Raw genomic sequence first — 25084 nt, 5'->3', positions numbered from 1 at the left:
CAGTGCCTGGCGGCTCGAGAACGCAAACCTTGAAATAGATTCCAAGAACACACTATTCACACTACAGATACTACAAAACAGTGTAGAATAGTTTTGTGAAATATGAAATGGGACGCAGATACTGTAGACACTATAATAGCGCCCCCTGGCAGCAATGCTGAGAAAGCAGCGTGGTGAAGTGCTGTTGTTTTGAACACTTTTTGGAACACAACAACATACCTTGCATGCCTTGAAACATTGCTTTTTAGGACTAGAGTATGTTGTGTTTCCTTGGGAATGTGACCAAACTAACAGTGGTTGAAATACACCAAAGGGAAGTGTATGTAGATTGCCATGTGGAGTAAGTTTGAGGTGTTGTTGTGGGCAGCCTGTGCTCTCTGGTGTTATTGTACAAGGCAAGTACTGCTGGTGAAGTGGACGCGTCCAGGCAATCTTTGTTGTGCTTGCTTTTTTGGAATACAAACTCATATTAAAAAGCAGTATTTTGCACTGAAGTATCATGTCCACAAATAGAGGTTGGATAGTACTGTGTGCACCACTGAGTTTGAGTGTGTTTACACTTGCCATGTTTGGTTCGATTAAAACGAACCCTGGTGCGATTGCTCTGTTAGTGCAGTTCATTTGAATAAGTGTGAACGCTGCCATCTGAACCCTGGTGGCATCAAACAAGCGGTCTCTGTCCACTTCTAAACCAACTCTGGAGCGGTTCGAATGAAATATGAACACAGTACGGACCAAAGACATGTAATTGAACCACAATCAGGACATGATGTCACAAGATGGGACCCTAAAAAGGACAGAATGCTCAAGCAAACCTGTTTTTTCGCGTCATTGTCACTGTTGCCCATCACATTTCGGTACAAGCATCAGAACCACGTCTCCTCACAGCAGATCTTCATTTGTGTGTGTGATGGAGGGATTCCTGCCGCTGTTTTGACTCTTCACGAGCTCTCAGCTGGTCAAAATACCATCATATGTAGCTATGCACATACATCACGCATATTTATCCCAGAACACAGCATTGTTTTGGCTGTTCGGTAAGTTCCGTCGTGAAATAAAAGCTGACCAATCAGGTTGTGAACATATCCCTATGCCTTTAGGCTTGGGATCTTTAGGTTCGGTGTTAAAATGGAAATGCAAAAAAAAATAAAAAATTGGTCCAGACCAAACGAACCAAGCGAACCAAACTACAAGTGTGGACACAGACATACAAAATTGCTAATAAACAATAAAGTACTGCTGTTTCACTATAGTTGATGCGGCCATAATGGATTCTAAAGTCGGGGTTGTTGCAATTCAAACTTAAAGGTCCCATGACATGAAAATTTCACTTTTATGAGGTTTTTTAACATTAATATGAGTTCTCCTAGCCTGCCTATGGTCCCCCAGTGTCTAGACATTTTGATGGGTGTAAACCAAACCCTGGGTATTTTTGAGAAAATGAAAGCTCAGACGGGCGAATCTAGAAATCTTCCCCTTATGTCGTCATAAGGGGAAAGGTTACATCCCCTTTCTCTTCTCTGCCCGTAAAGAGAATTTGGCCCGTCCATGAGAAAATGAGCTGCGCGAGCACGATATTGTTTTTTCCTCGAGAGACATCATGGCTTGCAAACGAGCGAAGCATGGCAGTTAGGGCTGAACGATATTCTGTTTTAACATCGACATCGCGATGTGCGAATGAGCGATAGTCACATCGCCGGAACATGCGATGTGAAGGGTAACGTTAGTAGTACCCATAAGAGAACGGTAGCACACAGTAAACACGAGTTTGTTGTATGGCTTTTTGCTGGGGTGACATACGCGTTCTGCGTGCCTGCACAGTGATTGGTTCGCTGTGCCGCAGCTCACCGCGCTCACAGCCAACATTCAAAAATGCGCGACGAAGAGGATCCGCCGAAAAAAAGTCAAAATCAGCTATTTGGGACTAGCCTATTTCGTCTACAAAAAGGAGGATGTTGACCAAAAAAAGGTAGGCTACTTTGCTGGAGTGTTATAAAGTTGTGGATGGTTGTCTTTTTTAAACATTCGTTTATTTTTCGTGTTCGCATTTATGAGGAAAAAACAATGTTACGTGACATTACGGACGCGACCGTTATGAAAGCGGCACTAAAAGACTGCTTTAAAACTTTCACAGAGACCTCAAACAGAAAGCACAAAGCCTTTCTTTAAAACGAATTTCGTTTTGTATTAATTGTATCTTAATTTTAATCAGTATTTCATTATCCAATTTCCTGGATTTAATAATGATTAATAATAATTAAATATAGCAGCCAGCGCCTGAACCGGAGATTAAGCTATCATCCATGAACCGAAACTCAGCGTAAAAGGTAGCCTACTCGCCTCACACACCTAAAAAAAAAAGAAAAAAAAAAGAGAAATATATCTATTATCTACATAAATCTCTACTTTTAAACAGAACCATTAAAAAAAATATATAGCTATATTTAATCTGTATGAAAAGTGCATTTCTCCCGATCACTGCTGCGAAGATCGCGAGTCAGTATATTGTCAACTTCATCTTTACAGAAAACACTTGTTTATTAATAAACAATTAAAATGTCTCATTGTAATATTTTACATATTATGAATCATTACTTTTGCTGGGTCTAGGTGGCGTTTACATGAACGCGTCACTGAATCAGCACAGAAAACATAATTTTTCAGGTCCTAGAACCCGAAGAACGTTAGGTCCTGTGTAGAACGTTCACCGAATTCTGAGAGAAATATGTTTCTGGAATAAAATATTAAGTGGCCTTTTTGTTACTTGTAATGAAGCTTGCTTATTAGTGAAATTATTAATAACATGGAATGGTAATTATTGACTTTAGCCTGGATTGATGGCTCGCAATATCGCGATATATATCGTTGGGGGAAAAATATCGCAATGTAATTTTTTTTCCAATATCGTGCAGCCCTAATGGCAGTTGCTCAGTGTTTGGATGTACAAATGAACACAAAGGTATTTTTTTAGTTCCTTCATCCGAGCCTCTGAAGAACCAGTGGGTTATGTGAATTTCTGATGTGTAATTGTTCAAGTTCAGACAGATAATCTTTCTCTCAAAGTCGTTCAATACTGTTTATGCATCAGTAAATCAAGCCAGTGACCTTCATTCACGCGATCAACAGGCTGTCATCTGCTCAATGCTCATCACTGCAACCTTTTATGTGATGGGAATAGATCTAAATACTTTAAAAAAAAAACTTCTCACGATTCGTTAATCTCGATAGCTGTATAATAGCTGTAATAGTAAAAGTATTCGAGAGAGTTCCACATGTAATGCTAGCTATTTCATATGCAAGCATGTCAGCCAATCACAGCAGTGGGCGTTTACACTGAAGTCTCACAGCAGACACGCCCCTTCAAACAGAGCGTTCAAATCAGAGGCTAAAATCAGGCTAAGAAAAATGCCTTTTGTTTCTAAATTATTACAATTTTTGATCTTAAAAACATACTAACATTATAAGGGCACCCCAGGACACATTATAAAATAATAAAATAATCCATGTCATGGGACCTTTAAGAAAAAATGGAAAAAAAAAAAAGTTCCAGAAAAAAGGTCCTACTGGGAACTAGGAATTTTCCACTTACGAGGAGAAATGGAATGCACCATAACAAGTGCGTGGAAGTCTCAGGCTGCTTGAGGAAGATCTGATGGAGTGTTTGATGAATAAAAATAAATTAAGAGGAATTTTGAGGGTGTGTAAAGAGCCAGTTTCAAATTGGTTATACATCAAATTGGATTTCTCTGAGATTGTCAGGTCAACAGATGCCTATGTCAGAGTGCAAAAATTAAAATGTTCTCAACTCTTAGTTGCACAATGGAGCAATATTTTTCGCAAACCTTCGCATTTTTTCTTTGATCTTGGAGTTAGTATAAAAAAGTTAAAAAAATAAATTTCTTTTATTTAGCAAGGATGCGTTAAATTTAAATGTGGAAGAAAATAGAAAGAGGAGTTGAATGAACTCTACATACAGTGTACTTTCACAGTAGTCACACTCTTATCAGGTGTCTGTTATTGGTCTGAATTCAGAGCTCTTTTGGCAGGAACACAAACATTCATCAGCCCACGTTTCTACAGATACAGGTCTTTGCAACAAGGAGCTGCAATCTGCCCCTGAAAAGCAAAAATCAAAAACTCAAGCTCAGAGTGTGTGAAAAACAGCTTATGATAATGTCTTGAAATAGAAACAAGTGTTGCTTATGAGGCATTTTCTCAATCTCCCATGTGTGTTGTACCTTATCAGCAGACTAATATATGTTCCTCATTACCTCAGCCTGTGAGAAGGAATGTGTTATGTGAAAAATGTAACTGAAATCTGTGCTGGAGCTGTGACTTATCCTCTTACAGGGGCTTGTTTCTGGAACATTCTGTGTGTGATCTCATATTACATCAGGAAAAAAAAGTCAAACACAAAAGGTTTGGTACTGATGGGGAAACTTTAACCTGGATTTGAAGTAATGCTATAATGTTGTCCTCAACTAATCTTTTTCTGGCAGTGTGCTAATTCGTAAGTTGGTTATATGTTTGACTCAATAGGTGGTGCTGTGCTATTTTTGTACATGAGCCTATTGTGTGGCAACAACTGTAATGAATTGATTATTTGTTGAGTGTGTAGGTCTAATCATGGCACATGTAATGCGACAATCCTATAAGATCATTACAAATCACACTGTACGACATGGATCTAATAAACTTGGGTATGACATGTACGTAGACTGTACGATGATGTCACCTATTGAATCGTAGGCTACGACGCAAGGTAGTATAGAAGAATAAAACGTCATCAGCATGTGAACTTGACATGCCAATTTTGCAAATGGAGCTTGAGGTAAGTAGTTTTAAGTTTTAGAGCCATGTCGCGTTGATCAATACGCCATTTCATGCTGCATTTGTATCGGCTAGTCAATGGCGTAGGTCGTAGGAGTCACGACCACAGAAATCAAAAATCGTACAATGTGTACTGGGCATAAGTCCGACTTTAAAACACCAAAATGAAGACATTTGGTTATCACTGGTTCGAGTCTTGCCTGCAACATTCCCTATTCCCATTCCATCAAAAGAAGCGAAATGTGCTTTCCTTTGTCATTCAAGGAATATATGAATATGTGAAGTTTTTACGTTCATGGCTGCGATTTTAATGAATGGAGCAAAACAAAATCTCACCGTTGTTGTTAATTTGCAGGCGGAGACTAATATCCCAGCGTTCTTCACTGGAGACTCTTGAGGATATTGAGGAGAACGCCCCTCTACGCAGGTATTACCAGTAGGAACGTTCATGTTCTGTGCAGAAACTTCTCAACAGCTAGAGACATTACATAGTAATTGTTTGATTCTGCCAAATTGTGGTTAATTATTGCTATGGTTACCCATTTAATTATTCCTTCAGTTAACATTAGATAAATCTCTTTACTTTTAAAAGTGATTTTAGCACTGTCCAATATGATTTTGAAACATTGCACATAGTTTATATTTAACACAGTTGTTTTATTTAATCTTTAACGAGACTGGTTTCTTCAGACATATTCTGGTTTACTAGAAGTACTTGGAGGGAGTTACACTAGGATAATGCTTATATAACAATAAATACATTAAGAGGAAAAAAAAACCCTGATGTACAATAACAGTTAGTGTAAGAAAAACATAAGGTCAAAGTCTAATTTATTTATATAGTGCTTTTCACAATATACATTGTTTTAAAGCAGCTTTACAGAAAATGATGTTAATATTTAGAATATATCAATATCTTCATGCCTTAGTCACATTTAGCAGATTAGAGATGGGTGATAATATTGTATAATGATACCAGTAATCGAGCAGTTGCGATATGCCATGTATTGTGTATCGCCCTACGTGAGCAGATTGAGTTGGACATTCTTATATATCCAACTCTGTATAAAGAGCTGGGCGATAATATAGTTGAATATTGTGAGAAAATAAAGTCAGACAGCCGAAATTTGCTATATATTATATATATTCATGAACATTGTTGATGCTGCTTTGTTTCATCTAGATGCCGAACTTTGTCTGGTTCACCCCGACCAAAGAGTTTCAAGAAGGTCCACTTCATCAAAAACATAAGACAACATGATATGCGCAATGGAAGGTATTCTTACATCTACCCAACAACCCACACACACACACACACACATCTCGCCAAGAGCAGCACCCACACGCACCAAGTGTTTGAGAGAAACACTCCCCCTGAATTTATCCATAGATTTCACAGATTTTATTACAAAATTATTTCCCTTTTTAATGGAATTTTCCCAGCATAATTATGGACACTAAGTATGCAAACATCATATTTCTTCCAATTTAATAAAGTCGTGTCATTTGGGTCACAGTGATTTCTTCAAGTTATACATGTTCCTGGGTCAACATATTTAGTTGATTCTGGAACAACATTCCTGTCTGAAAATGTAGTCCCAACCCTATATAACTACCAATAAGTTATCTCTAAAATCAGAAGGAAATGATGGTGAATAACACTGATGTAGAAGCACCTGACCCTGGTTGTAAGCCTAAACTTGACATAAATCCTCAAATCTGAAATGTCTTTCCAGGATCAACAAAGATGTTGATCCAGGAACATGTTGTACTTGGTGAAATCACATTCACCGTGTGTGTGCGTGTGTGTGTGTGTGTGTGTGTGTGTGTGTGTGTGTGTATTATCCCTAACTGACCCTATGGTCTTTTAAGATTCAGACATGAAACCCAAACATTTTAGGCATGTTATTAGTGGGTATTTTATTATTATTATCATCATCTGTGTTTAGTGTTTGCCAGATGCTCTCTTTTATCTGAATCTGAATTTGAATGTGAATGGGTGTGTTGTAAAGCAAGAGGTTGTGACCAGCATTGTTTTTCCTTAAGGCTTTTGAGAATATCTATCAAATACACACACTTGCAGTCTTTGACTTTTGTTTTAGTAAAGCTAACTGCAGTGTTTGATGTGTGAGAGAGCGAAAAAAAAAAAAAAAAAAAATTCTCCAGCTGTGCTTTGATCCATTATTTAGTTTATTTTGTGCTTCAGATCAGTTATTAGCAGTTCCTGAACTTCTGAAGGAAATATAAGACCTTGAAAGCCTTGGCAGAATATTCCATTCTTAAATCCTTTGTTTCTTTGTAAATATATTCAGTTTCTCTGTGGTTTCTCAAAAAAGTTTACTTCAAAGAGTGTTTGCCTTTCTTTTTGTTTTCTTTTTTCTTATCTTTGTTGCGTATTCCTACGTAATATGACATACTATTAAATATCATTTATTTGCTGTGTATCTCTCCATCTTTGCCTGTGGTCCTGACCTCTATATTGACAGAGTTCACTTAAATTAGTTTATGTATCATTTTGTCTTTATAGGATAGTCCTTATCAGTGGCAGAAGATCCTTCTATAGTGTTTTTTCTGTCCTGCCCTATCGAGATTGTAGCCAAACAGGGTATGTATTCTTCAGCATGCAAATCTTTTATTCACCATCAAACTTTTTTTATCCCTTCACTTTTCCCATCTTCTCATTTTGATTATTTTTTCCCCTGGTGATTAAGAATGGGTCCACAATTAAACGTTTAGCATCCTTCTTTTAAATAATCATACTTCTTTTAAAGTATGTACGCCGAAAGTGTACCTCAAGGTTTTTTTTTTTTTTTTTATATATATATTTTTTCATGTTTTTAGACTCTATGCACGGATCGTTTGTATCAGTATTTCATAGCTGTCAAGATTTTGGGTTGCAGGTGTGTAATTTCAATTCAGAGAGATTGACCAACAAGCTTGGGCATGCTTTTTTTCTTCTTTTTTTTTCTTCAAGAACAGGCTTTTTAAATCCTGAATCTGCTGCTTTTCAGCTTATTTGTTTAAGATTTAATAAATCTTGCCATCTGCTTTGATATTTAACTTCTAATGGGTTGTTTTTCTTACCTACATCTTGGCATTGCCTGCTTTAAAAATTGTTTTAAGCTGAAGTGTGTAATTTATTGCTGCAATGAAATGCAGAAACAACTAAGTAAGTGGGTTTATTTGCCTGAGAAAAGTGAGAGCTAGTGGTGGTGCGTTAAAGGGATAGTTCACTTTGAAATTAAATTTTGGTATGTTTTAGCTTACCTCAAGGGCATCCAAGATGTAGGTGTCTTTTTTTCCGCAGTAGTTTCAATTTTGATATTTTTAGGTCAAACCGTTCTTGTCTGTCAGTCATATAATGCAGCTCTATGGTCACTATCTCAAAGAGCATGCACAGTGAAGTCCAAATTAAACAATTCCCCATCGTAAGTACACATTGATGGCCTAAGACACGAAAACGAACAGTATTTATATAGTTTTTACCTCTTGTACACAACCACGTCCAAGTGATCTGAGGGCGCGTGCGCTTCCTGGTGTGTCACACACACGCATGTGCGCGCGTTCTGGCTTAGTCTGCGCAAGCGCCGGAAAGCGCTTGGTTGTGTACAAGAGGTATAAACGATATAAATACTGTTCGTTTTCTTACACAAACCGCTCGTTTCGTGTCTTAGGCCATCAATGTGTACTTACGATGGGGAATTGTTTAATTTGGTCTTCACTGTGCATGCTCTTTGAGGTGGTGACCATCGACCTGCATTATATGACTGACAGACAAGAACGGTTTGACCTAAAAATATCAAAATTGAAACTACTGCGGAAACAAAGACACCTACATCTTGGATGCCCTTGAGGTAAGCTAAAACATACCAAAATTTAATTTCAAAGTGAACTATCCCTTTAATCTGTTTGTTTGAGTATCCTGACCAATCCAGCACAGCTCAGCCAATGGTGTAAATTTGAGGAGGGACTTCCTGTTTGACTGACCAATAGAAGGTGGAGGAGTTGAAAACGGGAAACCTGTTTGAAAACAGTTACTTTTGCACTCACATTTGGTGATGCTAATAATTACACAGTTCATTTTTAAAACAGTTTATGATTTATAGAGTGTTGAGCAGTTGATTGAGCATAAGAGTGGAGGCTCAAGAGTGGTTTTCTAGTAACTTGAGGGCATCGCAGTCATTGGATTTATTATTATCTGAGATTAGGCTCTGTGGGGGATAGTGTTGATATGACCTCAAGTCCTGCATTTTATTCACATACTTTTATTTGATCAATAATGAATAACGACTGAACGGCTAGATGTTGCACCATTCATCATGATTCTATAAATTACGAAAGAAACCTGTTCATATTATTGATTTTAAAAGATACATTGAGACAAAGAATGAATACTTTGTGAAACACTGTATTTGAAACTGGGCAAAGGGCACCATTAAATCCCTTTAAACCTTCTGTTTATGGCTACACTTGCTTTTATTGATGTACAGTGGGCAATTGATAAAAGCCTAGTAGAGATAAAAGCCTCAGTGTTTTATAATATATTGTATATGGATAAATTCAGTCTCTTGCAAAAGTCTCAGACCACTATTGAAAGTGCATTAGTTTGCACTATGCATTGCAAAGTGTATTGGCATAACAGTTTCATTGAAAAGTTTCCACCAATTCCAATACCAAAATGACGTTTGGTTAGTCCCTCATTTTGTTTTAATGGCAATAAGAGCAGACATGAACTCAAACACTTGATATTCTAGTGGAAGAAAAGAAATCTGACATTTTCTGACATTCAGAATGCTTCTTTGTTTTCAATGTAGTCTCATACATTTGGACCCCCATGTATATAGTGTTATATAATTGAAACCACCCAGTTATGCTGTCAATATGATGAATATGCTACATTCAGCATGATTTAGTCCATTGATGTTTTGACTTGGTGGATTGTCAGTACAGTGTATTGACAGCACAGTCTAAGTGGGGTTTCCTTAATGTAGTGCCAGTTAATGGACATGTTGTGCTTGCATCACACCAGTGGCCGAGGAGCGATAGATCCTCCTGTATTCCTGATTGAATGTTAAACTAAAAACACACACAAGGTTTATGTCAGCAAGCCGAAGGAACGAGTCAGGTGAACTGATCATTTGGTTATGGGATGGCCAAGAGTGTTTCTTATACCCTGTGGATCTAGACTAGATGTTGCCATGGACTCCTCCTGAAAATCTGGTTTTGTCTTTAAATATTTATTCAAAAACTCTCAAGGGCACCTGTTCATATTAGTTCCTGCCTAATGCTTTTCCATTGACTGAGCTGTTTGAAGGGCTCCTATTACCTATAACTGCTGTCTGTATCCTCACGGGATCTGAGTTTATTGATGCATCACTAAACATCTCACAAATACTGTGCTAACGCCTAGTTCTGCCTGGCATCTACTAATACGACTTTGCTTCTAAGTCTGCACGTGAATAAATGCAGTATTTTTGGTTTATTTGGCCATCACACCTGGTTAGTTGGTCTGTCTCTTGAGTTTTGTTTCTCTTCTTTAGTTATACTTTAGGTGTTGACTTGTCAACATTATTTACTTAGATAATGTAATCTTTCTGCTTCATATGTCAGATAATAATCAAATCTTCTAGTGTTTGCCAAACAAAGTCATGATGTTTGTAGACTAACTGTGTCTTCTGAGTGCTACTAACAGTTTTCTAGACACTTGGTTGTTTCTTTTCCTTTGAGGCCTTTAGTATGTAAAGGTAACTGAGCACTAAAGAGTTTTAACTAACCCTCCTGCAGTTGTTTTAATAGCATTGATCTACTATTGTAGTTTTTGTTAATGGTTTGAATTAGATTTTATTTCATTTAAATTGTAGTTAAAGTTTTAGTAATTTTGTCATGTTTAAAAAAAAAAAAAAGTCTATAGTTTTTTTTTTTTAATGATAAATTTTGCCTTTGAAACTAGCTGAAATAGAATAAGTTTAATTGTTTTGTATAGTTTATTTCATTTCAAGTAATGATTTTATTTATGGTTTTAGTTAACGATAATGTCCTGAATTTAACACAGTTGTGATAATCTTGAAAAAATATATTTCTGTTCGTTTTGCAAAAAAAAAAAAAAAAAAAAAAAAATCCCAAATTCTCCCTGTCATGTCAGTTGCTAATAATAATTATCTATTTTTTTTATTAGTCCTGGACCCTGACAAACAAAATATTTATATATTTATAAATATATATTATCCATTCATCCATTCACCTTGATCCTTGGGGCATGAAACAATAATGCAATGCAACTGATTTGTTTTTTTGTTGTGCCACTGTTTGATTATATGATTCATTTAATTCAGTAAATAATGTTTAATTCAAAATGATAGTGTATAAAATGATAATAGAATAAACACTGTTTAGTGTAAGTGTACAGAATTTGGTTTAAAAACAACACTTATATTATATTGTTTTCTTTCATCCTCTTAAAGCCAACATTTCAAATGCCTTTTAACCTTAATAAAACGAATGCAGGCGTGCAGGTTATTGTGGCCGATGTAGTAGCAGGTTTGCCAGTACAGACTGCTGTGTGTGCATGAGGGGCTCTGAGCTGTTCTCTTGCCCCAGCAGGGATGTGAAGGCAGAAAGCGGGCGCCAGCGACACCCCTCGGGTGGCATAAGTGCCAAGGAGATGGTGATCGGCCTGGAGGGGGTTGAATTGGGTGCAGATGGCAAGGTTAGTGTACAAATTATCATTTTTTTGTTGTGTTATTAAAGGTACAAGTTTTTTTTCTTACCCTGATCCACTATGGTAAGCCTATTAATAGTGTTTAGACCTGATTAGACCCTATTAATTAGATTTTAGACCTGTCGGGATGGTTTTCGTGTAAACCGTGCGTGTCTCGCCAGCTCCGTAAATAGAGAAAAGTTGCTACTTTTACATGTGTTTGGTGTGAGAGTGAAATATAGGTTAGATGTCACGACGAGAAAAGTTGAGATGGAGCTGCTAAATCTCGAATCTTCAGGGAATCACCCGTTTTAAACAAAAGCCGAACAGAGGAGAGTCTGCTGGCAAAAAGAGAACATGACAGAGCTCGTAATAAAACAAGAATCAACATTGTCTTGGCTTTTCGGAAATCTGAGGGATTTGAAATGTTTTGAATGCGACACGGAGATTATTACTCAACAGATAAATCGGCATGTGTAGAGTTCATTGTAAACATTATGGATTGTGAAAGGTCATTTCATTATGGTTGTTTATGCTGTGCTAAAAAAAAATTTCAAGGAAGTACCGTGTCTATTAATGTGTACAGCTACAGTTACGTCTTCTGCTAGTCAGCTTGAGATCCTTTAATCTAAACTTGTTATATCTCTTTAGCCTAGTAGTTGAACATGTTTTATGAGCAGTATAATAACCATACTCATCCGCACAGTCACGCAGAGTCAAAGCACAGCCAAAACAATGTTCTTCCACAAAATGCATGCAGTTTTGTTATTTAACCGCTAGAGGGCCAAGAGTTACATAGATTGTCCTAATCTTGAAATAAAAAAATGTAAGGTATGTGGTTAAAGGAACACTGTTTTCATCTTCCCTTCTCCTTGTATATTCATTTTATGGCCTCTTTTGTGGCTAGTATACATTCTTAATCTTTGATCATATATTCATTAAGATTTCTGATACTGTAAATCTCTTGGCAGACAGTGTCATACACACAGTTCCTGTATCCAACCAATGTCCTGGGTCGTCGAAACACCATCGACTCCACGTCGTCTTTCTCTCAGTCTCGCAATGCCAGCCACCGCAGCCTCAGCCTGGCACGTGCCAACAGTAACCAGAGTAGCCTTGATACAGGTGCGTGTGCCAACAGCTTGTCATGGCTCTTTCATTTTCCCTCAATCTCCCTAATATGTCCTGACAAGAGGCTGCCTGTTCAGTTTAATGAGCATTTTGGTAAGACCTTAGTTTAATAATGTGTTATGTATTTTTTTTGAGCTAGGTCATGAACTTCTTGATTAAAACATATTGAGTGCCCTACCAAAATAGTCGTCCTCTGTTCATACGCTCAGTGTGTATCAGAAATGTTGCTGTTCTGAATGTATTGGCTACATAACGAAGTTGTGTACTTGTTTAGACTATTAAGCGATCTCAGCGTATGTATGGTCTGTTTATTTGCCCCTCTCTTTTCTCATAGGGAATGAACTGGGAGATTTGAGGGACTATGACCCAAATCTTCTGGATGACCCGCAATGGCCATGTGGAAAGCACAAAAGAGTGCTTATCTTTCCCTCGTACATGGTGAGTTATGTCACGCAATGCAAATCTGGACCGACTCATGTGATTTTTTGTGAAGTCTGTATGCATTTAGTGGAAAAATTGCTGTTTTGATGCGCTGTCAAATCAATTACTAGCATCTAACATACAAGTTTGTGTGTGTGACAGGAAAAAAAAAAACAAATGTTGCATTAATTGCGTTAAATAATTAATCACATGTGTTAGTGCTGTCAAAATTACCGCGTCAATGCAAGATTCGGAAAAAAAATTCAGTTTAACGCATTAAAAGTATTTCAGCATTAGTTTTTTTCCGTCATCCTTTGGCTAGCGTTACATTATATGATCACACTCTTATTTATGCAAATGCTTTAAAATCATTCAAGACACAAATCAAGTTTTTAAATCAAGACACAAAAGAGAATGCATGTACTGGTGCTCGTCTGTGAATCTCCTGTCTGTGTGACACACACACACACACACACACACACACACACACTCGAGCGCACAGAATGCCGCTTCAGACAGTGCTTAAACGGACAAAAACACACAAAATTATACCAAAATGCCCGTTTTGTCGAGCATCTTCGCAAGCACAGTCTTAAATGAGTTAAATGAAGTTCAAGTCTTAAATGAATGTAAAGAGTTGTGTTTATCCACATCATGTGCGGCAGGTCTTAAAGTGACAGAAGCCTAATAAACCTGCTGCTGTCTGTCATTAAAGGAATAGTTTACTTATTAAAATTCGGTTATCGTTTACTCACCCTCAAGTTGTGTCAAACCTGAATGAATTTCTATTCCTTTAAGGATAATCAAAGAACAAAAAAGAAGAAGATAAAACACACTCACTGCTCTTGACTGAATAAATTCTGTAGCTTTAATAAGGATTAATCTATATTTAATTTATAATTTATGCAGTGAAGACTGTGAAGTGTTTGATAACTTTATTCAATTTCTGTATATTCTACCTGTGAATCTTGAAGCACTGTTTGCAAGGTTACATGGGTCAAAAACCACGAAAACAATGTCTTTTTGTGCATTTTGACAGGGCAAATAAAAATCTGGAACTGGTCTGATTGGGCCAATAGAAAAAATTGAGCCCTGATATATTGAAGGGCACAGGTACATGTGAGATTCATTATAAGGGGTTTATGTGATTGTTTCAAGATTCTACATTAATTTGGAGTTGAAATTATTAATTCAGAAATGATTACAATATAAAAAAAAAACTTTGTTAGGTGCAATTAATCGATTATTTACAAAAAAAATATGCGATTAATATATATTTTTTTAATGGACTTGACAGCACTAGATGATTCTCTTTCCTAAAATAAAAATAATATACATATAACAATTTATAATTTTTTAAAATGTAAAAATACACTATTATACAGTTTTGGGGGGCAATAACAAGCCATTGTGCAGAAAAACATTTAATAGTCTACTAAATTAAATAATTGGCTGTTATACTGTCATTGTACTAAGGCCAAAGTAAAATATTATCAGGAAAAAAATTGCTATGCATAATATTGACAGCATGTCCTTTTTTTTTTTTTACATACAATTATTATTATATTATAATATATTATTAATATTAATGATGTTTTTAATAAATAAATGTAATAAATATATTAAGTTAACATGTTAACTTACCCCTATTTTTTATTTACATCTTTATTTCAGATGTTTTTCTTAATTAATTGGGATAAGTGAAAAAAGAAACAAATGTTGATATACATTAAGAGTATAAAATATCAGAAACATTTGATGTGAAATATTTAAGTTCATATACGGATGGCAGCTGAGATCTCTTCTGAAACTAGAAACACAGAAGATTCTAAGCAGGAGACTTAACAAAGAAATCTCTATCTGTTAATCTCACTGCTCTCTATGAGAAACATCTTAGATATAAATATGTCATTTTAGATTTTTCTTTCATATGGAGTACAAAAAAAATAAAATAAATACAGGTCATGCTACTAGTGTCACTTTTATTGGTTACCGTTACAGGCACATTTGCAGTGTGAACTTGAATCCCTAGTTGGCAGTTAATTAGTAACTTTGTTCCAGACTGGTGACCTTGAAAAATAGTTTTTTCTCCCAAACACTGGATATGAATATGGGCTCACTGCAGCCTCTGCCTTTGCTCGTCTTCATTATTTTATTTTTTCTTGGCAACTGTTTTTTTTATTTTTTTTTATTCAAATAGCAGCTAGCGGCTAAAGGTGATTTTTATCAGGTTTACGTAACAGAAGACTGTTCATTTCCTATTCAGCTCTGTTTGTGTTTTTGCATTGTATAGTAGACACACACTTGAACTCAAAAACAGTTTAGGAGACAGCCTTTCCCTTCCTTCTATTGGTTATTCAATTGCTTGTAACAATCGCCATTGTGTTCTATGAAGGGAAGTTTCCAGCAAGAATGTATAAACAAAGTATTTAGCCCTGGACATTTACATAATCATCATCTCAGTGTATACAACAATAAACATTCACTAAAGTATAGACGTTATGATTATAATTAGCATTAAACTGTAACTCTAGGAGCAGGATTGAGCATGCTCAAGAAAACCCCGAATCTTGAATCTGTTTATTGAACAAAACCAGACCAGACCACATGCTTTGAAACTGGGCAAATGTTTCAATGACCCAGTGGAAACTGTGTCTCTTTCACCCATGTGATGTGTGTGTTCTCATATGTGTCTTTGACAGCCAGTCTAAATGAATATCCACACTTCTTTACAGACCACAGTCATTGAGTATGTCAAACCCTCCGATCTCAAGAAGGACATGAATGAGACTTTTAAGGAGAAGTTCCCTCACATTCGTCTAACACTGAGCAAGATCAGAAGGTAAGGAAGTTGGTATCGAGTCGAACCATTCTGATGATTGCTTGTAAAGCAGCCTACTGTACATGCTGAACCTTTAAAGGCAAGAATTACAATTTGGCAATGACGTGCACAAATGATAGATCAAAGCACGAGAACTGAGCTGTTACTTTCGCCTGTTGGACAATTATACTGACATAAAACTTATATCAAGATGTAGGATACTGACCAACTAACATTGGTCAGTCGTATCCAACATAAAAGATCAGCGAATGAAACTGTGACCACAAACACCAGCTACTTAAGTGAATGAAAGACAATAATCAGCAATTTGCCTTGACACAAATGACTTTATTTGACACCGAGTTGTTAGAAAAGAAATGCATAGTGTCACCATTGCATGACATCAGGAACTGATTCATTTTTTTAACCAGTTAATTGAAAATATGGAATGCCTTGTCTGCCAAAATAATAAATAGATACACAAAGAAATGCAAAAAAAACTAATAAATATATATTTATGTATAATTGTATTTTTCCACATTTATTTATTTCTGTGTATTTATGTCTACATTGATTTATTTGTACTTTTATTTTTTACCAATTCTTTGTCTGTATGCTTACGAAACGCGACTGCAAATTCAGTTCACGTTCGTGTTTCCGAATTCCTAAATGCTTAAAATATAAAGCATATTTCAAAGATGCTGCTCATAGATAGTGATTAATCACACGTCTTAGGCTAAATCATCAATTGGAATTATTCAGGATTGAATTAAAGTTTAATTATTAAACAAAAGGTGCTCATGAAAACGCAGCTAGTGAAACCCATCTCATGCCATACATTTGTAGAAAAAATTGCTCCTGGAAATAAATAAATACATATTTCCCTGTTAAATTTATTTTCCAGGGGCAATTTTTTTCTAACCTTATTAAATGTATGCGTCATCATGCACGTCAAATTCTTAAATTGAATCAAGAAATTAAATTAGAATAATAAGGGGCTAGGGCTGTTACCAGTAAATTATACATACAAAGAAATGTAAAAAAATATATATATTAGCTTTTATACTTTTCTTATTTATATGTGTGTGTGTGTGTGTGTGTGTGTGTGTGTATGTATATACAGTGCTATGCATAAGTGAATACACCCATGCTAAAGTTGACTAAAAAGAGGAATAAAAAATCATATTTTGGAAATTGAACTTAATGCCTTAATTTAAAAAATTAGGAAAAATCCAACCTTTAAGGACACCAATTTTCTTTGTGAATGAATAATGTATCGTAAATAAATAAATGTTCTTCCTTAAAATACATGGTGCATAAGTGAGTACACCCCTATGTTAAATTCCCATAGAGGCAGGCAGATTTTTATTTTTAAGTATTTTTTTTAATTATTTTTTTAGGATACTATGCATCCTGATAAAGTTCCCTTGGCCTTTGGAATTAAAATAGCCCCACATCATCACATAGCCTTCACCATACCTAGAGATTGGCATGGTTTTATTTCAGTTAGCCTAAAAGCTAGTTTGATTTGCATTGAGAGATGATCTTATGGAAAGTACCCCATGCCAATCTCTAGGTATGGTGAAGGCTATGTGATGATGTGGGGCTATTTTAATTCCAAAGGCCAAGGGAACTTTATCAGGATGCATAGTATCCTAAAAAAAAAAAAAAAAAAAAAAAAACTTAAAAATAAAAATCTGCCTGCCTCTATGGGAATTTAACATAGGGGTGTACTCACTTATGCACCATGTATTTTAAGGAAGAACATTTATTTATTTACGATACATTATTCATTCACAAAGAAAATTGGTGTCCTTAAAGGTTGGATTTTTCCTAATTTTTTAAATTAAGGCATTAAGTTCAATTTCCAAAATATGATTTTTTATTCCTCTTTTTAGTCAACTTTAGCATGGGTGTATTCACTTATGCATTGCACTGTATAAAAATAAATTAATTCAGAAATGAATTGCACTTCCCATCAATACAGGCAAATAACATTAAAACATTTTATCTAGTTAATAATATGAAATGTTCGCTATCATTTTGAGCTGGAGGTCACAAAGAGCCATTTATGGAGAAACGTTTTTTTAGGCCAAATGTTTTTTGGATTGTCTTATGCTTTTTTAGCTTTCAAATGCTGTTGTTCTTTAATGGGGTGTAAGGGAAGTCAATAATATTTTATTTGTAGTCATCAGTACAATATTTAAAATGATTTAAAGGTGCAGTAAGCGATTTCTGAGAAACACTTGACGTTTGAAAAAACCCCGCTCCGCCCCCAAAGTGCACGAACACACAGTGCAAGAGTGGATGTTTCTTTATCATAGCAGAAGTGAAGCAAAATAAAGCTTTGCGAAAAATAAAGCCAAGATGACGAATGAACGACAAGGAAGAACAAAAGTATTTATAAGCAAGAGCAGGCAGCACACACTCAAAACTAAACGTAAAAACAACCCAACCTTGATTTCTTTTTTAAGAAATCGCTTACTGCACCTTTTAATGTTTAAAAAAACATATAATGATTGTCAATGATTAAATCATTCAAATCCATTTTCTCGTTTTTATGACGGCTAGCATTTAAATGATTATATCTTAGCAGTGCTTCGGTGTAGAATAAAACATAAAACTCAATGCATTTCTGGATCAGAATGATGGAGCAGATATATAAACCTTACATAATTTCTACATATTCTACAATATCTGGAACTTTACCAAATCTTGTTTTCTAACATTACATTGATAATCCTTGGAAAGCAGTGAGGAAATGAAATAATTCAGTTATTCAATCAAGATTTAATCCTTAACACAGGTCTTAATTCTAGGAAAGGTTGGAAGTAAACCAAACCAATGGCTAAATCATTATACACGTGCTGCAAGCATGAATGCACAAAGTCCAAAAATTGCTGCAAGAAAAACTTTAACAAAGCAGATTGTTGTTTTATAAAACATCTCTTTGTTTCTGATGGGCTGCTAAGCTGAAAGTGTAGGATGAATTGGGGCAGAGGTCTTCAATTCTGCTTCTGGGGACCTAATGTCCTGCAAAGTTTATTTCCAACCTGCTTTATCTCTCCTGCCTGTGTGTTTTAAAGTCATCCTGAAGAACATAATAACCTGCTTCAGGTGTTTAATTAGAGTTGAAATTAAACCAGGAGTGTCAAACTCAGTTCCTGGAGGACCACCATCCTGCAGAGTTTAGTCCAAACCCTGCTCCAACACACACATCTGTAGTATTCAAATAAGCCTGAAGGACTTTAGCTGGATCAGGTGCGTTTCATTGGGGTTGAAGTCTCTGTGTGAGCGATATATATCGTCTACTGGGGCTGTGCGATTGACGATTTAAATCGGATGGACAAAATAAAAAGTATCGTTTCCTGAGGAACCTGTTGCTCCGTAATTTATGGTCATACGGATAACCAAACCTGTCAAGAAATGATTCAAAACTGTAAAGCTTTTGTAAAATACAGAAAACAAACACGATGCCGGTTTCTGCCGTCTCGGTTTTACTTTCCATAAAGTAAAGAGAGGGAGAGAGAGAGACTTTAATAATTGTCTTTAATAATGTTTTAAATTCACATTAATTAGGCTGGTAGTTTTTGTAGTATCAAAATTGGAATAAAGAATTGATATTTCCCTGGTGTCCAAACATTTGTACCACTAACCCAATCCTCAGCACTGAGACTTATATCATGATGAGACTTTGGTTATATCGCCCAGCCCTATCGTCTACTATACTGTCGTGATTGTTGTTTAAATGATGTGTAATCTGACATTATAGAGAGTATGTCCTTCACTTTGCAAACACCAAACAACTGCATGATGTAGCCTTTTCGTTTTAGGTTAGACTACTGCACGTGCGCATTTAGGGAACGTTTACATGACAACGATTTGAGTTTTCCGCGCACAGACGACACCATTGTCAAAATGATCCCCATTCACACGGATCCACGAAAACGGCTAAAAACACTGTATTCTGCTGCCAGGCCAGTAGATGGCGATGACGCACTATTGACTAAACACGTAATACGCATGTGCATGACGTCATCGTCTTCAGAGATGTGCTTTTTTGTTGTTTACACAGAGACCGTTTTCAAAAACTTGCACTTTGTAACCCGGTTTCAAAAGTTTGCGTTTTCAGCCATCCAAAACCCTGTTGTCGTGAAGTTTTACGTTTTTAGTTGAAAACGGTGTTGTGTAAATGGCCCCTGAGAGTGCAGTGTGATTTACTCTATTAAAATGCAGTAAAAAGTGCCCTTGTATTGAGTATTGTCTTTTAGGCTATAGTTATAGCTATAGTTAACCTGTTCACACAAACGGTTGTTTCAAACTGTTGTTTTATCACACAAACAGTGCTTTTACCGTTATTAAAAAAAACTGATTTATGATTATTAGTGGAACTGAAGGTTCCTAAAAGGTTCCTGAAGGAAAGAATAAACACGAAACACATGACTGTTGTCATGGCCAATCGTGGAATAGCTGTGTCGTCATCAGAGCTCGTGAGCCGCTCTTGAGAAGCTGCGTCGGCTGAGTCCTCCGGCTGCTCTCGAATCGCTCTTGCTGTACTTTGATGGCTTATGTCACAGTCACGTCGGCGCTGTCTCATGTCGTACACGATATCTAACCAGCATGCACTACAAGTCAGCCGTCGATCGGTCTGCGCAGCGCTGCATGAAGTCGAACAAGCCTAAATGCTTTGTTCCTGAAATGATCAGCCGTTTGAACAAATCTGTTGCATTAATGACTCCATGATTTGCTTATTCACAGTGACTTGCCGCCACCTACTGGTGTAATTCTAAATAATTTTATATATAGTCCAAAAAAAGCGGATAAAAGGTAAAAATCTGTTTAAATTTTAATTTCTGTCACTGCTGCAAACTAACCACCACACTGAACCTGAAGAATAACAAAGACTTTAATAAACCTGCCAAGGTACCAGCACAATAGCACTCTAATCGTCATCATTTTTTGACATTATCGCACATCCCTAGTTGAAGCTAAACTCTGCAGGGATGTGAAGCAGGGTTGAAGACCCCTGATTTGGGAGATAGCAAATTGGGTTTCAGCAAATTGTTTTTGATTCATTCCCTGTTCTTTTGTACAGGAACTAGAGACAAGCCTTTTAAGGTATCAAAGTTTCGAAAGTATTGGAAAAGTATTTACAATCTCACATAACATCCGAGTAACTTGAGTATAGATGAGAATGTGGCCTTCTGTTTTGTGTTCTAGCCTGAAGCGAGAGATCCGTAAACTAGCTCAGGAGTGCGGCTACGAGGAGTCCACGGTGGCCATGGCCTTCGTTTACTTCGAGAAGCTGGTGCTCCAAGGGAAACTCAACAAACAGAACCGCAAACTCTGCGCCGGTGCATGCGTCCTGCTCGCGGCCAAGATCGGAGGAGACCTAAAGAAACACGAAGTCAAACACCTGATTGATGTGAGTTTATCTTTGCCCATTGACTCTTTTAGCTCATTACTTGGCAACCACAGCTACTCAACAGATGGCGTTTACTCAACATGCCTTGACTTTGCTTGTTTGAATAACAGACATAGCTATAATGGGGCCTTTGGGGTTAAAATAGACAAAAATAAGCATTCTTTAAATCTTGTTACTGTGTATTTTTGGATGTTTCCATGTTGCGTAACGATTGCCATTACATAACGAGAACCCCTGATCTCTTTCCGCCTAGAAACTGGAGGAGAGGTTTAGGGTGAACCGTCGAGAGCTGATCGCCTTCGAGTTCCCTGTTCTGGTGGCCCTGGAGTTCAACCTGCATCTCCCAGAGCACGAGGTCATGCCCCATTATAGACGCCTCCTGCAAAACTCCTAGCGAAAGCCCCCATCAGGGGAGTTCTCCTTCTCTCCTGATCTTCTCACCCCTGAAGCCCCCTATGCACATCGCCAACTATCATCTCCAGATGTTGGAAAGAAGACACTTATTCCACTGTTCTCTTTTCAGCCAAAGTGACATCTCTATATCGAACTTTTGTTTGAACTCTAAGAAGCTACTTTCTAAAGGGAATGGCTTTTCCTAGACTGTTGATTTCTCCGTTCACTGAGGACATTTTAAGTGTTCATTTATTTCCCAACCTACAAGTGTTTTCGTCATTTGCTCAACCCCGTGTTACTCTAAACTAGCATGCTGTTGGACAAACGGAGAACTTTTGAAGAAGCTTCATGTTTGTCTTTTCCATGCAGCGAGTTTATAGAAACACGCCATGAAATGGGGGTCCTTTCAACTTTCGCTCTATTCTAAGTCTTCAGAAGATTTCAAAGCGATGGTTCACCCAAAAAGGAAATCTATTCCAAACCTGTATGACCTATGACAGAAGATATTCTGAACTGTTTTTGCCCAAACAATGAAAGTCAGTGGGGTCCAAGGAATATGACATTGACTTACATTGTATTCATTTTTTCGTGTTCCAAAGAGGAAGGGAAGTCATAAAGGTTTGGATTGACATGAGGGCGAGTATAGATGATGACAGAATTTTCATTTTTGGGTGAACTATCCCTGTAAACTTTATTTGCTGAAAATCTCTACTGAAATCTTTGTTGTGTTTCATGTAAACACGAACTGCATACTGGCTGGAATTGCATTGAGTAAAACGAGTTGAGGATGAGTGAATGATGACAGAACTTTCATTTTTAGACTAACTTTTCACAAGAACTGTCTTTTTTTTTTTTAATGCAGAACCAGTTTGGACTGTTTGATTTTGCATTCTTTCCACAGATTACAGTATTCCTGTATTTTTCCATTCTTCACATCTTCCTTAATCCCAAAGTTTGACACTCTGCCAAAACTGACTAGTTTCGATCGCTCTTGGTTGAAAGCCTTAAAAAAAGAAAGAAAAGAAAAGTCGAATGATCCTGAACTCGTGCAAGTATGTGACTGTTCTTCGCTGACGTTTCCTTATGTACTACAAGTGCACTTTTCAGGTCTTGTGTATGGCGGACCTTTATGGCATCTGCAGAAGCTCTAGGTGGAAGGGTCTTCATCTCATTTCTCATTTACATTCATTTCAGCCAGCATTCCCCCTGTCCGTGTTACCACCAAGCAAAAATATGTTGCAGTGGCATCTCGAGTGGGGCTTTTATACAGTTCTTAAGGGGTACATTTACGTACCCCTGTCGTTTTTCTACCCTTGTGCGTTGACTTTGACAGTTTAGTGGTGTGGCTTGCTGCACTCATGGTTACTGTGTCCGTGCTCTATGTTAGAGTGTATTCTGAGCACATTTGTAGTGCTACACTGTATGAATCAACATCAGGTCATACCGCTGATAATCAATGCTAACTATTTGGCCTAACTATAGGCTCAGCAGTGGCGGGAATGAAATCTGTATGACTAATATGCTACGGTGTTGACTAATGCATGCACACCAAAGCAGTGTTAAACTTGCGTTTGTTTGACTTGTAAACGCTACTTTAAAAAAAAGAAGAAGTTTGATTTGATGATTATTTCGAATCCGTTTCCGCTGAACCAGATATTTTCTATCACCATTGGTGGTACAGATTTTTTTGCGTGTAAGCTGAATTTTATCTCTCAGCGCACAGATTGTGTTACTACATTCATAATCCTGTATGTGTATGTTCACTATGCACTACGCAATTCCATAGATATGTTTGAAATTGATGCAAAATAAAATCAGTTGAGAAGTATCTAATAGCAGAAGGAATCGAATACTTTTTTTAGAGCAGTAACTTACATTTAACCACTTAATTGTAAAATTAATAATGCCTAGAATGTGAAGTTATATAAAAGAACAAGATTTGGCCTTGTGAAATGCACTTTAGGATTGCTAGCAAGTGACTAGGATGGATGCCTAAAACCGATGAAACATTTGTACGATGCAGATACATTTGTGTAAATATGCTGCTTTGCTTGTTCAATAAAAAGCTACATTTTGAGAAATGCTTTCATTTGATCTGTGTATGTTCTGAAGAATGCTTCAATATATTGCTGTCATTTTCTTAGGTGCTCAGTTAGACCGTTCTGTCATTTTAAATATTTAAACCTGCTTAAAAAGAAACAAAAATGTCACATTACATGCATGTAGTAGCCTTTGACCCTTTAATTCTCACATTTAACTTAAGTTTTTGACTACCATTTTTATTTATTTATTTATTTGTTATTATTTTGTAATGTTGTGAGGAAACCTTTTGGTTTCTGATTTTTTTTTTTTTTTTTTTTTTTTTTTGTTAAATGTTTATGATTCATGTGCCTAATTTAATTCCTTGGTTATAAAAAAAGTAATTAAAATAAATTACCCTGTTTATTATTAGAAGCTAGCTTAGGGTAAATATTCACATCAAACTATGTAACTGAAAATATTTAGTTCGAGTTTTTCGCATACAAATGACAACCTTGTAATTTCCGCGAAAACGACTAAAGCCGCTGTATTCATGCCAGGCCAGTAGATGTTGATGTCACTTTGTAAAGAAAGTTTTTGTACTTTACACTGAGATGATAACAGTATAATTTTAAAACACTTGCACTTTGAATCCCGTTTTTAAAAGTTTGCGTTTTCAGTGTTAACCCATTTAATCCCAAATTTTTCTCAGACACAAAAATATCCAAATCATGTGTCATTAGTATCCCTTTGAAACAATCAATCATAATTTTTTAAAATTTTCATGGAAAAGTATGTGAAAAAGTGTGTTTTATGATCGGTCACAATTGTGACCGGTGGGATACTGTGTTGTATCAACCATTGGACAGACTGAATATAGGTCTATTTGACCTGTGCGTGTGTTTGTGTGTTTGTTTGTGTGTGTGTTTGTGTTTGTGTGTGTGTTTGTGTGTGTGTGTGTGTGTGTGTGTGTGTTTTTGTGTGTGTTTTTGTGTTTTTGTGTGTGTGAGTGTGTGTGTGCGTGTGCATAAGAGTGTATAAAATCCTTATAAAATCCTTGAGGCCACGAGATACTATCTTGAGGCAACGAGAAACTATCTTGAGGCCACGGGATAGTGTCTGGAGGCCACGGGATAGTGTCTGGAGGCCACGGGATAGTGTCTGGAGGCCTCGGGATAGTGTCTGGAGGCCACGGGATATTGTCTGCAGGCCACGGGATAGTGTCTGGAGGCCACGGTATAGTGTCTGGAGGCCACGGGATAGTGTCTGGAGGCCTCGGGATAGTGTCTGGAGGCCACGGGATAGTGTCTCGAGGCCACGGGATAGTGTCTGGAGGCCTCGGGATAGT

At 36.8% G+C, this 25084-nt stretch overlaps 1 protein-coding gene across 2 annotated transcripts in view; it reads left to right on the top strand.

Moving 5' to 3' along the window:
• Positions 1-23798, top strand: part of cables1 (Cdk5 and Abl enzyme substrate 1) — a 32792-nt gene extending 8994 nt beyond the window's left edge. The window contains exons 2-10 of one of the 2 annotated variants that reach the window (XM_084412161.1): positions 5186-5257; positions 6014-6106; positions 7358-7435; positions 11431-11536; positions 12499-12652; positions 12993-13096; positions 15814-15920; positions 21120-21324; positions 21578-23798. In XM_084412161.1, the coding sequence (XP_084268287.1) occupies positions 5186-5257; positions 6014-6106; positions 7358-7435; positions 11431-11536; positions 12499-12652; positions 12993-13096; positions 15814-15920; positions 21120-21324; positions 21578-21718 (1060 nt within the window). In that variant the 3' untranslated portion in view covers positions 21719-23798. The remainder of the gene's footprint in view (positions 1-5185; positions 5258-6013; positions 6107-7357; positions 7436-11430; positions 11537-12498; positions 12653-12992; positions 13097-15813; positions 15921-21119; positions 21325-21577) is intronic. The other variant, XM_084412162.1, reaches the window with a different exon arrangement.
• The last annotated feature ends 1286 nt before the right edge of the window (positions 23799-25084 follow it).

This window comes from Rutilus rutilus (assembly GCF_951802725.1).
Source record: "Rutilus rutilus genome assembly, chromosome: 6".
Taxonomy (NCBI): Eukaryota; Metazoa; Chordata; class Actinopteri; order Cypriniformes; family Leuciscidae; genus Rutilus; species Rutilus rutilus.
Note: the sequence above shows the minus strand (reverse complement) of the source record. Positions and strands in the feature narration are given on the sequence as shown.